Source organism: Peromyscus leucopus, chromosome 7 (genome assembly GCF_004664715.2).
Source record: "Peromyscus leucopus breed LL Stock chromosome 7, UCI_PerLeu_2.1, whole genome shotgun sequence".
In the NCBI taxonomy this organism is placed as follows: Eukaryota; Metazoa; Chordata; class Mammalia; order Rodentia; family Cricetidae; genus Peromyscus; species Peromyscus leucopus.
This window is the reverse complement of record NC_051069.1, coordinates 133,024-146,484: the sequence shown is the minus strand read 5'-3', so window position 1 is coordinate 146,484 and position 13,461 is coordinate 133,024. Positions and strand designations below refer to the sequence as shown.

Here is a 13,461-nt window from a genome sequence, read left to right as displayed (position 1 = left end):
GCTCACAAAAGTGAAATAGCATTTGAATTCCCAGATCTTCTGACTCCACGTCCAGAGTCTTTTCTTCCCCATTACACTGGCATTCCTCATGGTTTTTTTTCCTATTGTCATATACACCCTAGAGGGGAAAGACATTTATACTCCCTGCGATTGGAATGTGCTCAAAAATCAATGCTGCTTTTGTTTGTTTGTTTTTTGAGGGTTTCTCTGTGTAGTCTTGGCTGTCCTAGAACTCACTCTGTAGACCAGGCTGGCTTTGAACTCAGAGATCCATCTGCCTCTGCCTCCCAATTACTGGGATTAAAGGTGTGGGCCATCACTGTCCAGCAATCAATGCATCTTAAAAATTCGTATTTACTAAAATGTCTTATATTACCTCTCAGGGGAGTAAACTGAAACTGAGAAAATGAATTACTCAGGGTCTCTGGGTTTGGCTTGAATCCCACCCAAATTTTTAGGTAGCTTTACCTTTTTTTCTTTTCAGGTTTCTTAAAGGCATAGTTTTTAAATTCAGTTTCCTATGAAAACTATAACAAAGCCCAAACTTACCTCTCAAATGTCAAGTGTGAGCCCTGATCCTTCTTTCCCTGAAAGGCTGTCTCATTCTGGTGATAGGATCTCTTCAGTCTGTTACTATTCGCAAACCCTCTCATGGCTGATTGAACCTAATGGTTCCAGATGTGTGCTCCAACTGCCTGGCTGCCAATCCCTGAAGGCCCCAAGTCAGCATAAACACACTCTGTTCAGAACTGCCGCTAGAGGGCAAATCAGGGCTGTAACTCTGGACAGCCCTCTAGTGGTGGCTGTGGAATACGTAGCTCTTTATGGAACCTATTAAAAACTCTGAAGTTGCACTCGGGAAGTCAGCCTGTGTGACACCCGGTAGTGAAGTTATTTTAAAGACATTTTGTTTCTCGACTTCCTATTCTTAAGGCCTTTAGCAGGTATCGGTTGCCTTTTTTTGATGAATCTCCCCCTCAGGTTGTGGCAATGTGAAACCATCATCTTCAGAAGGTTAATTTTTTTTTTTAATAGGGGTTCTTGGCCACTTTTCCCAATTGTCTTTTTTGTTTTGTTTTTAGAGACAGGGTTTCAGGCTGTGTAACAGCCCCTGGCGGCTGTCCCGGAATTCACTCTGTAGCCCAGGCTGGCCTCGACTCACAGAGATCCACCTGCCTCTGCCTCCCCAGTGCTAGGATTAAAGGCGTGTGCGCCACCACTGCCCGGCTTCCATTGTCTTCCCATAGCATCTTCCCCATGGACACAGAATCTACAAATATGCATTCAAGATCTTCCATTACAATCCTAGCTTCAACAACAGCTGGCGAGGTCTAAAACTAACATTCACAATTTGAACCCTGGCTCTTAGGTTTAGTAATCGAATAACTTTTCTAGGCTTTTGTCTCATCAGCAAAATACAGAGAATAATAGCACCCATATTACATAGTTTTGGAGAAGCATACGATAATCGTGTACAAAGGGGCTAATAGGGCAGCATAAGTCTTCAACGAGCATTAGCTACCACTAGCTAATCTTCAGTTATGCCACTGTGAACTGTACCAGTTAGTGCCCGAAAAATGCGGTATACATAGGAGACATGGGCATATGTGCAAAATAAATTTCAGTTGCAACCTACATTTAGCCTAAAGCCGTTTGTGTCCTTAGGTTGTGAAAAGGGGGCTCATTTGTGTGATACAATCCATGCACTGGGTCCTTGGAACAGTCTCGATTCTCATGCAGAAACTGTATTTTGCACACAAGTGTCCATCCCTCCACCCCACCAGGGGCAAACATTTCCAGGGTGAGTCTGGGCTTGGAGTCCGTGAACCGGGCCTGAGGCCACATGGACAAAAACAAGAGAGTTTCAGGCCAAGGCAAGGAACAGAGCACTCAAAGGACCACGCGACCCAAGCCAATCAGATTCCCTACCCACTGGAAGTCTGAAAGGTGGCAGAGCCTCCTAGCTCAAAGTCCACCCAGGAAAGTGGCCAGAAAATCGGACAGGTAGAAGTCCGACAGAAACACGGTCAGAAAAGTTCAGAGCTGGAAGGCTCATTACAGCCACAGGCCCAGAAAAAGGTCAGGGAGAGCTGCGCAGCTGTTCCATCTGGTGCCAAAGGCTTGGGCTGTTGTCTTCTTCTCCACCCAGGCACTTAGCCTTCCTGACCAGCCCCACCTAGACAAGCCAATCCTTCCAAACTCTCGGGGGAGGACTGACTTGTTGGAGGCAGTCTCACTCTGAGCCAGCAAAGCTCTCTAAGTATGAATGGCAAGAGAGCGAGCGGTGGGCAGTCTCCGGCTGGGGTGGCTTTAGATGGCTGCAAAGGACGAGCTCTTGGCCGAAGCTTGAGAGCCTCCATGTTGTATTACATGTGTTTCTTTGAGAAACAGGAGGGGCCTTGGCTGCCAGGGACCCTGACAAGCTGCGACTTGAGCTGTGTCTCGGAGCCTGGGCTGAACTGAGAATATAAAGCAGGGAGGGCACCCCTGGCAAGGGGGTGGGGAACAGCATGGGCAAAGGCACCAAGGAAGAATGAATCTGCTGCGCGCCGAGGATGGCATGGAGACTTCCCTGATTGGCGCTGGGAGTTCTTGCAGGGGGGATGGAGGCGGCTGTGATTGGGTAGCTAAAGTGGGGCCAGATTTGGAGGGCTTTGAATGCCCGACCGAGGAAACACTTCCACCAGCTCCTCACTTGCCATTTTCCTCCCAGACCCGAATCACCTCGCGGCGCTGGCTCTTCTTGGGGGCGGGGGGGGGGGGGGGGGAGTAAAGGGGAGGGAGTGAAGGAGAGGAGGGGAGGCTTCCGAGGAGTCGACTTCGAAGCTCTCACCTGCTCCAGCGCGGTCCGCTGACAGAGGGAGGAAGCCAGCCCGCCGGGTGGGAGGGGAGGCGCACGCACGCCTGCACGCACGCACACGCGCGCGCGCGCGTGGGGGCCCGGGGGGGGGGGCCGTGCGGCTGCTTCGTTTCACCTTCCACGCTGTAGGAAGCAATCAATTCTCCCTTGCACGCCGCGCGCGGTCGCACGGGGCCACCCCCCCCACTCCCCCACCTCCCACACACACACACCCCACCCCACCCCCGCCGCCGTCACGCGAGCCCGCTCCTCCCCCCCCCACCCGCCCGCCCGCCCCACGCGGTCCTCGCGTCCTCCTGCAGCCGCCCAACCCTCCACCCCACCCCACCCCACCCCCGACCCGCCGCGGCTTCCTGGGCCGCGGCCCGCGGCCGCTCCGCTCCGCTCCGCCCCGCGCGCCCCGCGCCCCCCTGCGGCCCCCGCGCCGCGCCCGCACACGCGCGTCCACGCCCCCCGGCCGCGCGGTAGGTGTTGTGCCGTCTGCGCCGGGCCGCAGTGCGGCTGCGCGCGCTGGGCTGCTCGGGGCTGGCAGGGCAGCGGCGGCCGCGGCGGCGGCGGCGGCGGCGGCGGCGGGGCCGGGAGAGCGAGCGAGCGAGCGAGCGGCGCGGGGGAGCTCGGAGGCGCCAGGCCCCCGGCGGGGCGGGGCGGGGCGGGGGGCGGTGAGGGCGGCCGGGCAGGCAGGCCCCCGAGAGACCCGTCGGGTTGGATTTTTTCTTTTTTGGAGGGGGGCGGCGGAAGGGGGGGCGCCTGGCCACGGACCTCGTTTTTTTCAGACGCCCTCCCCCCCCCCGCCCCGGGCCGCTGACGGGGGCTGAGGGGCGCCGCCATGCCCCTGCCGCGGTGACGCGCGGGGCCGTGAGGAGAAACCGGGAGCGGAACCGTGACGAGAACCGCAAGGAGAAAAAAAAAAAAAAAAAAAAAACCCGGGGAGAGGAACCGTGAGGAGAGCCGTGAGGAGGCGCTCGGTCTCCCCGGGGATGTCCCTCAGGCGGCCGGCGAAAGCGACTCACTCGAGCCCTGGGGTATAGGCCTAGCTTATCCAGCTTCCTTCCTCCTCCTCCTCCTCCTCCTCCTCTTCCTCCCCTCCCCCTCCTCCTCCCCTCGTCGTCCTCCCCTCCGCGTCTCTTCCCTCACCCTTCCCCGCGCCCCCATCTTCCCTCCCTCCCTCCCCTCCAGCAGCGATGGCAGAGGAACAACAGCCGCCGCCACCACAGCCGCCCGATGCCCATCAGCCGCTTCCCCTCAGCGCCCCCAACCCCGGGGTGGCTCTGCCAGCCCTTGTGCCCGGGCTGCCAGGGACAGAGGCCAGCGCTCTGCAACACAAGATCAAGAACTCCATCTGGTAAGAGGATCCTCCATCGCCGGGGCAGAGCAGCCTAGGCACACTGCTGCTGCAAAGGGGGTGGGGGGCGGCGGCGGCGGCGGCATCCGAAGGGGAGGTGATGCATGCATTGAAGGTGGGGTGCCACAGCCGTGCACCCGGCTGTGGCACCTCTGGAGGGGGCAGATTGCACCCACCCGTGGTCTCCTTACACACACACACACACACACACACACCATGCTTCCCTCCCCTCCTCGATTGTAAGCAGATAAACAAGTTATTTGTGCATTTTTCCCACCCACAGTAAGGGAAATATGGGTCAAGATTAAGTCATGGCATGAGAGTGGCGTGAATTGGAAACTTGGAACGTGAAATGTGTTGAGTCCTTTTGTAGTCATGGAGGAAGGAGTGTATTGTGAATTTTGACCAAACAAGACATTGTACGCAACATTGATATGCAGCACAAAACCTAACGTGTCTTTTCCATTCAGTTGGAATAGCTGCTGTGTGTGGACGGCTTTGCCTCCGTTATTGTCGAACCGAATTTCCCTTCTCGGGAATTTATCTTTTGCATTGACTGTAAAGGAAATGCCGCTTTTGGCATTAAGTGTTTTATTTTAATGTGGTAATTTACACAGTAAAGTACATTTTTTAAAAAATGTAAACCATCTTGCTATTTTTGTGTAATTATTAAAAAGGAACTAGACGGAACAACCTTTACTAGTCCTGTGTTTCTTGTATGGGAATGTGCTATATTTCAGTGTTAATTGAACTCTTAAAGACTGATAACGATATTAATAAATACCCAGAGTTAAGTCCATCTTCTATGAGAACCATTGCAAATGTGCACTGAATGGGAACTTGCATTATTTTGTAGGATTCTTTATTAACTGACTTTTAAAAAGCGTGGTACTATTTTTAAAATGGAAAGCAATATTTGGAATTTGGTCTAAGATTGCTTTTAATAGAAGTTTTAAAATAGAGTTAAGTATGATGTGGAAAAAATAGCCTTGATTTTTTTTTTTTTTTGAGCATGAATCTAGCAGGTTCATCATTAAATATGACTATTAAAATAATAAAACTTACAATTTAAAGACAAAGGTATCATAAAGCAACTGGCATTCTGTGTACAGCATTTGAACATTCAAGACAGTAACCAATTTTAAATATAAAATTAAGAGTTGTTATATAGTAATTCTCATTATTTTCTTGGCATGCTTCCATCATGATGCTAATATGAAGTAGGTCAGTGCAGGCTTTACTAGTTTCCTACCACACAGTAGCTGACAGTTGAATGTCTCGCTTTTAATTTTAATATGAAACTTAATTATTTTAAAAGGAATTTTTTTAAGACTTTGACAATAGTTATGTGGCAACTTGAATAGGTTAGATGTGTGAAGGTTGTATGTGTGTGTGTTTATGACAGGGTGGGGGAGACCGCAGTAGATACATACCTTCACCCTGTTTTAAAAGCTGTACTAAATAAATAAAGGTATGATTAATTTCTGGCTTTGAGTTCCACAAAGCCAGATGTTTTATCACTGGATAATGTAACTTAGGGCCCCTGAAACCATGATTGAATTGAAGTAAAACATCCTTGTTTGTTAGCCTCAAATGAGGGACATGACATCCCAGTTAAAGGACTCAAATCTTTTAAGAAAGGTGAATTTTAAAGGTTGAATTAGTAACGCTATTTTATTATGAGAACATTAAAGGAGAAGGGTTTGACTTTGTGATTCCACAGAACGAGTGAGTTGTATGGGCACCGAGGATGATGTTGCGATGATGGTGGTGGTGGAGTGCCTTTTATTTATTTTTGTTAAATCATAATTTAATGCACACATTGGTAATGATATTTACACATCTATTACAACTTAGCTATGCTGACTTTAAAAATGAAAAAACTTCTCAAGTAGAGGGAGTACACTTAAGATTTTGGACTTGGCTCTGAAAAATTAATGAGCAAACACACATCTTAATATCAAAATGGACTATTCTGTGTCTTCATTTTGTAATGACATACTAGCATTTCATTTCCAACTTTAGTAATTCCATTTGCAAAATTTGTTCCTTATTCCTTTATATCTAAAACTTGAGGGTGATAAACAACCATGATGGATAAAAACATTAGTGGCCATATTTAATATAGAATTGCAATTCTTCCATAAGAATGGATTCATACTATTCATCAAGTAACTATATAAAATACAGATGTTAAAAAGTGAAAGTTCCATTTTTATTTTTATTTTTTTTTAAGTCTAGGCTTACTATGTAACCCTGGTTGGCCTCGAACTCAGAAGTCCTGTCTGCCTTCCTGCCGTCCAAGTTCTGATTTAAGGGCATACACTTCATGCCTCGCTCATTGCTACTATCTAAAAAATAATATTTTTAAAAGAATTAAAATGTTTTAATAGATATAACTATAATTCTATATGCATCTTGTTTCATATTTTTAAGCAATACTTTTCCCACCATTTTTAAAAATCATCTTGTAATGTTCTGAGAGATGGTCAGTTTTGTATTGCTTCTGGGTCAGCCCTTCGGTGTACCATTATGAAGAGTTAAAATGAAATTCAAAAGAAATGTGGCATTTAAAAATTATCAACTGGGTTTTGCATTTAGGTTGATCATAGTTTCTAAACTGTGGCTTGCAGATCACAAACAAGTCTGTACTTGCCCTCCTACTCTACAAATATAAATATAGTATGTGATGTAGGCCTTTAGCTGGACAATGAGTTATTTATTATCTTGGCTCACAATTTATTCCATTTATTAAATGCTAATTGATAAAAGTATTCCATTGCATTTCAAGCATTAAATATGTCTCTAAAAAAAAGGAGTAAGTATTCAATGTAAAGATGTAGTATTTAATGAGATTAAAACTATTTCTCAAGAGTTAGAAATAGTGTAGATTTTTAAAGTAATTCTAGAACATATACTGTTAACTTGATAGTGTTATGTTTGTATTAATATGCTTGTGAATATCTTCAAATTGTGCCTAGGTTAGCAAACCTGACTGTTCTTGTCTGTATGTTTCTTTACTTTATTCCTTCCCATTCCATAGACAAAAGGTTCAGATTAGTTATATGCCTCACTTGAAAAGATTTTTATTTGTAGTGTTTTAATTCTGAGTAGGCTATAAGAATGTTATTTATATTTTATAGATAATATAATTTAAAAATAATCTTTTTCTAAAAGGGATGAAGGAAGAGAGTATTAAAATAGTAGATACACATAGTTTTTCTTGTTGGTTTTTTGAACAGGGTTTTGGTCTGTGACCCTGTCTTACTTGGAATTCATGGACCTACTGCCTCAGCTTCTCTTGCCATGATACCTGGTAGCTAAACCTTTTTTTTTCTAAAGGAAGACTCATACTGACAACCTAAAACAAAGCCAGAGCCAACTGAAACATGAACTTCTTTAATTTACATTGCTGAAAATTTCTATTTAATTTAAAAAACAATTTTTTGTTTGTTTGTTTGGTTTTTTTGTTTTTGGTTTTTCGAGACAGGGTTTCTCTGTGTAGCTTTGCGCCTCTCCTGGAACTCACTTGGTAGCCCAGGCTGGCCTCGAACTCACAGAGATCCGCCTGGCTCTGCCTCCCGAGTGCTGGGATTAAAGGTGTGCACCACCACCGCCCAGCCAATTTTTTTTTTTCGAGACAGGGTTTCTCTGTGTAGTTTTGGTGCCTGTCCTGGAACTCACTCTGTAGACTAGGCTGGCCTCAAACTCGCAGAGATCCGCCTGGCTCTGCCTCCCGAGTGCTGGAATTAAAGGCATGCAGTACCAAACTTGGATCCCTCTTTTTCTTTTAAAAGATTTTTTTTTTTTTTGAAACCATTATAGAATTGAAATTTAAAAAACAAATAGAAGACTCAGCGGTTAAGAGCACTGGCTGCTTTTCCAGAGGACCCAGGTTCAATTCCCAGCACCCGCATGGCAGCTCACAACTGTCTGTAACTCCAGTTCCAGAGAATCTGATGCCTTCACATCAATGCACATAAAATAAATTTAAATTATTTTTTTTAAAAAACAACAAAAAACAAATAGAATACAATATTTAGACTCTCTTCTGTTTACTTAGTTACCTTTAAGAATGGGCTGGACACGGTGGCACACACCTTTAATCCCAGCACTTGGGAGCCTGAAACAGGAGAATCCCTGAGTTTGAAGCCAGGTAGAAATACAAAAAGAGACCCTGTCCCAAAACAAAAAAGGGATAGATCATGGACTAGGGATGTATAGCTTAGGAGGAGAGCACTTAGCTTGTATAAGGCTCTGGGTTATCCCAGACACTTGGCACCGAGTTAAAGGGAAGGAAGGAATGAGGGAAGAAATGTACATGGGTAGGAGTGACTCATATTTGCTATTAGGTTGTAACCTAGATGATAAACTTTCACCTAAAAAAATCTAAACAAGTCCTAATGTTTTATTGTAGAAAATATTTTAATGCTGTACTCAGAATATTCAGATTCTAATAGAATTATCTTCAGTTAAAACCTTACAAGTCTTTAAACAGTAAGATGTATCAGTATTCTACCCATTTTATGTTACAAAACTGAATGACAGGGAAGCTGTAGAATTTCTAGATTTATTAGCCAACCTTGGAGATAGTGTTGGAGGATCAAGACTTCCTTGTCTTTATTCAGTTCTGATCTGGTGTATTTTAGACTTAAAATTGTAATCTATGAATTATTTTGGATATTTTCTAAATTATCATTTATACCCAATTAATTTTGTTTTGGTTTCTTATTGTTATGACAATAAGCATCTTAATATTAAATGATTGATCTCATTTCCATTTTAATACACTGAGTGTAGAGTATGGTGCTCTATAACATTTACATAGTAATACCATATTAGTCCTGTTGTATGTCCTCTGGCATAGAACTCAGTAGTTAGTTCCATTTTGTTCTTGAGCCATGCAGTTTATTAGCGCTGTAAGAAATCATTGTTATTCATCCAACTTTAGTGGGAAACATGGACTGTTAAGTAGCTCATATCTTTAGTTTATTTTAAGCCCAGGGTCTTTTTTGTCTTGCATGTTTTAGTTTATTTGGTTAAATGCTCTCCCTATCCTGAAGTCAGCTAGTCTTCTATAATCAGCACAGAAAAGATTTGGTTTACTTTTGTTTGTCTGTATTGAGGCCAACTCTGATGTTTGTGTCCCAGCACTAAGTGGCTCTGATTCCAGAAAGAAATTGTCTTCCTTGTCATTCAAAAAGGCAAGTTAAGCAGTTTCAAACCTGTCAAATTTCTGGTCCTATTTAACTTAACTAATGATACGTATATGTTAAATAATTGACCAGTTAGCTCTCCCTCCTAGAAGATTTCTTGAGTGATGGTATATGCAGTCTGATTTGGCTTCTGTCTCTTTACTGTTTTTAGAGATTTAGGGGGGAAATGAGCTGGTAGAAAGGACAGAAGTATCTTATTCATCATTAAAGGTGTGCTTTGAATAAAAATTACATCAACTTGCTTTTACCTAAAATTTTGAAAACATATTAAACATTGTCAGTCACTAAAATTTGAACACTTAAGAAAGAACAGTACTCAACTGAGTAACTGCTATTTACAGAGTGCTATGCTGAATAAACACTGGCATTTAAGGAATGCTCATTTGCTGTAATGTTAACCTAGGGCGGAAAATGTGCAAGTGAAACTTCTCTTATTCAGTTGGGGACCGACCAAGGAAGGAAAAGACACATGTCAAAATATGGATTCTGCAAAAAAGTACACCATTATTTCCTCATTTATAAAACGAGAGTTATACTGAATGACCTTGCAGGTTCTTTTAGCTTTTAAATTATGAGTCTGCTGCTGAAGTAATATTTACAGCAATAATAAAACATAGTATAAGCACAGTGAAAGACTAATATAATTATCATAGATGGTCAATAGAACATTTTTAGTCAACAGGTTATTAGGATTTGCTAGTGTCTACTTGGGTGTTAGCCCAGGAGGACTATCTGAAGGTGTTCTTCTCTTATCATTACCATGTACAAGTGTTTTGTTACATGAGATTAAGTCTGCAAATATTTATTGAAAATGTATAACATTTAAAGTATTCTAAGAGCTGGTATTATATACAAATATGCTAGACTACACAGTAATCCCAGTTATTGAGGAGACTATAAGCTGCTGGTTGAGAGATAGCAATAAGGGGCTTTTTTTTTTGCCTTTTTTTTTTTTTTTTTTAAATAAAGTTGTTTAAACCTACAAGCATTTCACATAGAAACCTCTTCCTATGGTACTAATGAAGTATTTTAAGGCAGTAATGAATGCCATTCTTAAAAATTGCTAATGTAAACAAGACAGTTGTATATTATTTTCAGAATAATTTAGTGTAAGGTTGAACTTCACAATAGACATTTTAATGGTTGTTGTAACAGTGTCTTTTTAAAAACAAGGCAGTAAGATGGTTACTCTGCAACCCTAACAAAATCACACACTCTTATCCATTGCCTCCATTTCTGTTACTCTCTTTGTGTAGGCATTTGCTTCCTGGAGGATTTTAAGAGGTCAGGTTAAAGATGAACAGCATTGTCCAGTAGGGGAAGAATCTTCCTCTTCTGAACAGGACAATGAAATAAAAGTCAACACACTCTTGATTGCTAACTGTAAGACTAACACAGTTAGCACTTAACTTTAAACATAAATAAAAACATTCAAACATGATTTAATATTTTTTGAGACTATAAGTAGACATTTTTCTTTGTTTTATGAACTACATGTGTCCTACTTACAAGAGGAAATAGATCATGAGTTTCAATTAATTTTTACAGTGTTTTTGTCAAGTATCTATTATAGTAGATTTTATATATATTACAAAAAGTTGTATGAGGTGAGGTTTTATATTTCTTTGTATGTGAGAATAAACTGAAAACATGTTGATACTCCTTGCTGTTTGAATCTCCATTTGGGGTACTGAACTGAGAGGGTGAGAGGTTGTATAGTGAAAGACTACAATCTGTGATGCCATGAACTTTAGGAAGTTGAAGAGTCAATAGGGTGTGATTTCCCATCTTTTCCAAAATAGCCTTATGTAGGAAAAAAAAATTCGAATTTATTTGTTGTCTTAAGTTTGGGTAACAGGATCGGGTAATACACAGTACTTTTATATTCTGCTGCATGTGCCTGTATACCTTGCAGTGGGACTGCAGAGATAGACTGCTGCTTGGAGCTCACTGGCTGGCCAACCTATCCAAATTGGTGAACTGCTCCAGGTTCACCGAGAGACCCTGTCTCAAAGGTGATGATTGATTCAGGAAGATATCCAGTGTCAAATTCTAGCCTCCACATGAGCATACTCATGTCCTTGCACACCTGCATGCACATATGCACACTACACATGAACACATCCATACCCCACCCCAACAGGCACACTCAATACCTGAGCATGAAGAGCACTTAGGTTTGTGTTTGCTTCCTGTTTTTCCATGACTGTCTTATTTCATATTGTCAAAGAGGTACACAATGAGAATAGAAGATCACTGTACTAAGTGACCATTTTTTCTTCATTTCTGTTATCCTTTTTTTTTTTCCTGCTGATATATGCTGCAGTTCATAAACCACCAACTTAGGGCCTCATATAAGTTGCTATTTAATATTTCTTGATAATTTAGACTTCACTTACTATGTGAAATAAGTTCATTTTATTAGTGTCTTTTTTTTTTTTTTTTTTTTTTTTTGGTTTTTCGAGACAGGGTTTCTCTGTGTAGCTTTGCGCCTTTCCTGGGACTCACTTGGTAGTCCAGGCTGGCCTCGAACTCACAGAGATATTAGTGTCTTTTTAAAGCACAGTCTAACTAAACGAAGCATTCTCATTTTCTAATATGTGAAGTTCAAAGGTAGGGACTAAATATATATGAAGCAAAGCCATCACTGCAAATATCTTGAGCAATATATAGTATAACAGTAAAATGCTATTTATATATAGAGATGTCTACAACTTATATTTTTGCTATAGAGATATGAAATTTAGAAATGTAATTACATAAGACTTTTCTGATATCTTACTTGAAGTATAATTTATGTTTTTGGGAACCTGGAAAATGTATTTCAACAAAATGATTCAGTTAATGTAAATTAATCATTTCCCTAATTTGATTGTGGTCATTAGTGCTATCAAAGGCAAATGTATATGATAGAAAATATCACAGTCATATTATTAAATATATGATCCCCATTTTCTGAAGCAAAAGCTATTAGCAAGCAACATTTGGTCAAATTCTGCATCTAAAAGTTTCCAGGAAATAAAGTCAAAGATTAATCCTAAATTCATGAAAGCAAGAAACTATGGAAAAGTAAATTCAGTATACATTTACTGTAATCCTCCCATATGCAAAGCATAGGAAAATTGAAAATAGGGCACTATCCTAGTCTTTAAAACATTACCCACTTGGGTTTTACATATAAAAGTAAGATTTTGCTTAATGCAGTAATGGAATAATAAGTGATAGATAAGGGAGGGATTAAACGAGAATGTTGAGTACTTTTATTTGCAAAGCTCAGGGTTGTGAGCTTATTAAAACAAAATCACAAGATAAACTATAGATTTAAACTTACTGCTTAAAAGATCCTTACTATGACTTCTTTATTCTCTCTGTCATAAATTAGGTTTAGAGCTGTTGATGACAGTGAACCTTACCAATAATGTAGGTAAGTAGAGGAAGATAGTTTGGGAGACAATGTATTTGGAAAGCTTAAGGAGTATAGTTCCCACATATAAATGGTAGTACCAGTTAATTATAACTCTCTTACTTAAGTTTTGATTTACATCTGTAGAAGAAAAACATAAAATAGTAACAGGGAAGAAAAGGATGGGTATGGATGAGCATTAAGCAACAGAACTAAAGTACAGGTTGTTACTTAAAAAGCTTAGCATTTTATTTTATATTTATTTTATGTGTATGAATATTTTTCGTGCATGTATGAATATAAGCCATGTGTGTCTGGTGCCCATGTAGGTGAGAAGAGGGTGTTGGATCCCCTGGGACTAGAATTACAGATAGTTGTGAGTCACCAAGTAGGTCCTGGAACAGAATCTAGGTTCTCTAGAGCAACAAGTGCTCTTAACCACTGAGCTATTTCTCCAGCCCCAAACTTTAACAATAGTCTTTCTCTGTGCCTTGGTATCTTGTGGCCTTAATTTGCCCTTGTTTTTTATTTACTTCTTTTGATAATAGAAACCACTATATCTTTTTTAAATTAGTTTGACAATGTTGGTTGCACATTTAATTTTTTTCTGACCATGCTCTGTCCAATATTTACTACCTAT

General features: G+C 41.7%; 1 protein-coding gene across 2 annotated transcripts in view; it reads left to right on the top strand.

Annotated features, from left to right (window-relative positions):
- Positions 1–3,484: 3,484 nt before the first annotated feature.
- Positions 3,485–13,461, top strand: part of Rfx7 (regulatory factor X7) — a 97,684-nt gene continuing 87,707 nt past the window's right edge. Inside the window, exons 1-2 of one of the 2 annotated variants that reach the window (XM_028865435.2) lie at positions 3,485–3,882; positions 4,040–4,202. In XM_028865435.2, coding sequence (XP_028721268.1) covers positions 4,042–4,202 — 161 coding nt within the window. In that variant the 5' untranslated portion in view covers positions 3,485–3,882; positions 4,040–4,041. Of the gene's footprint in view, positions 3,883–4,036; positions 4,203–13,461 lie in introns of both variants that reach the window. The other variant, XM_028865442.2, reaches the window with a different exon arrangement.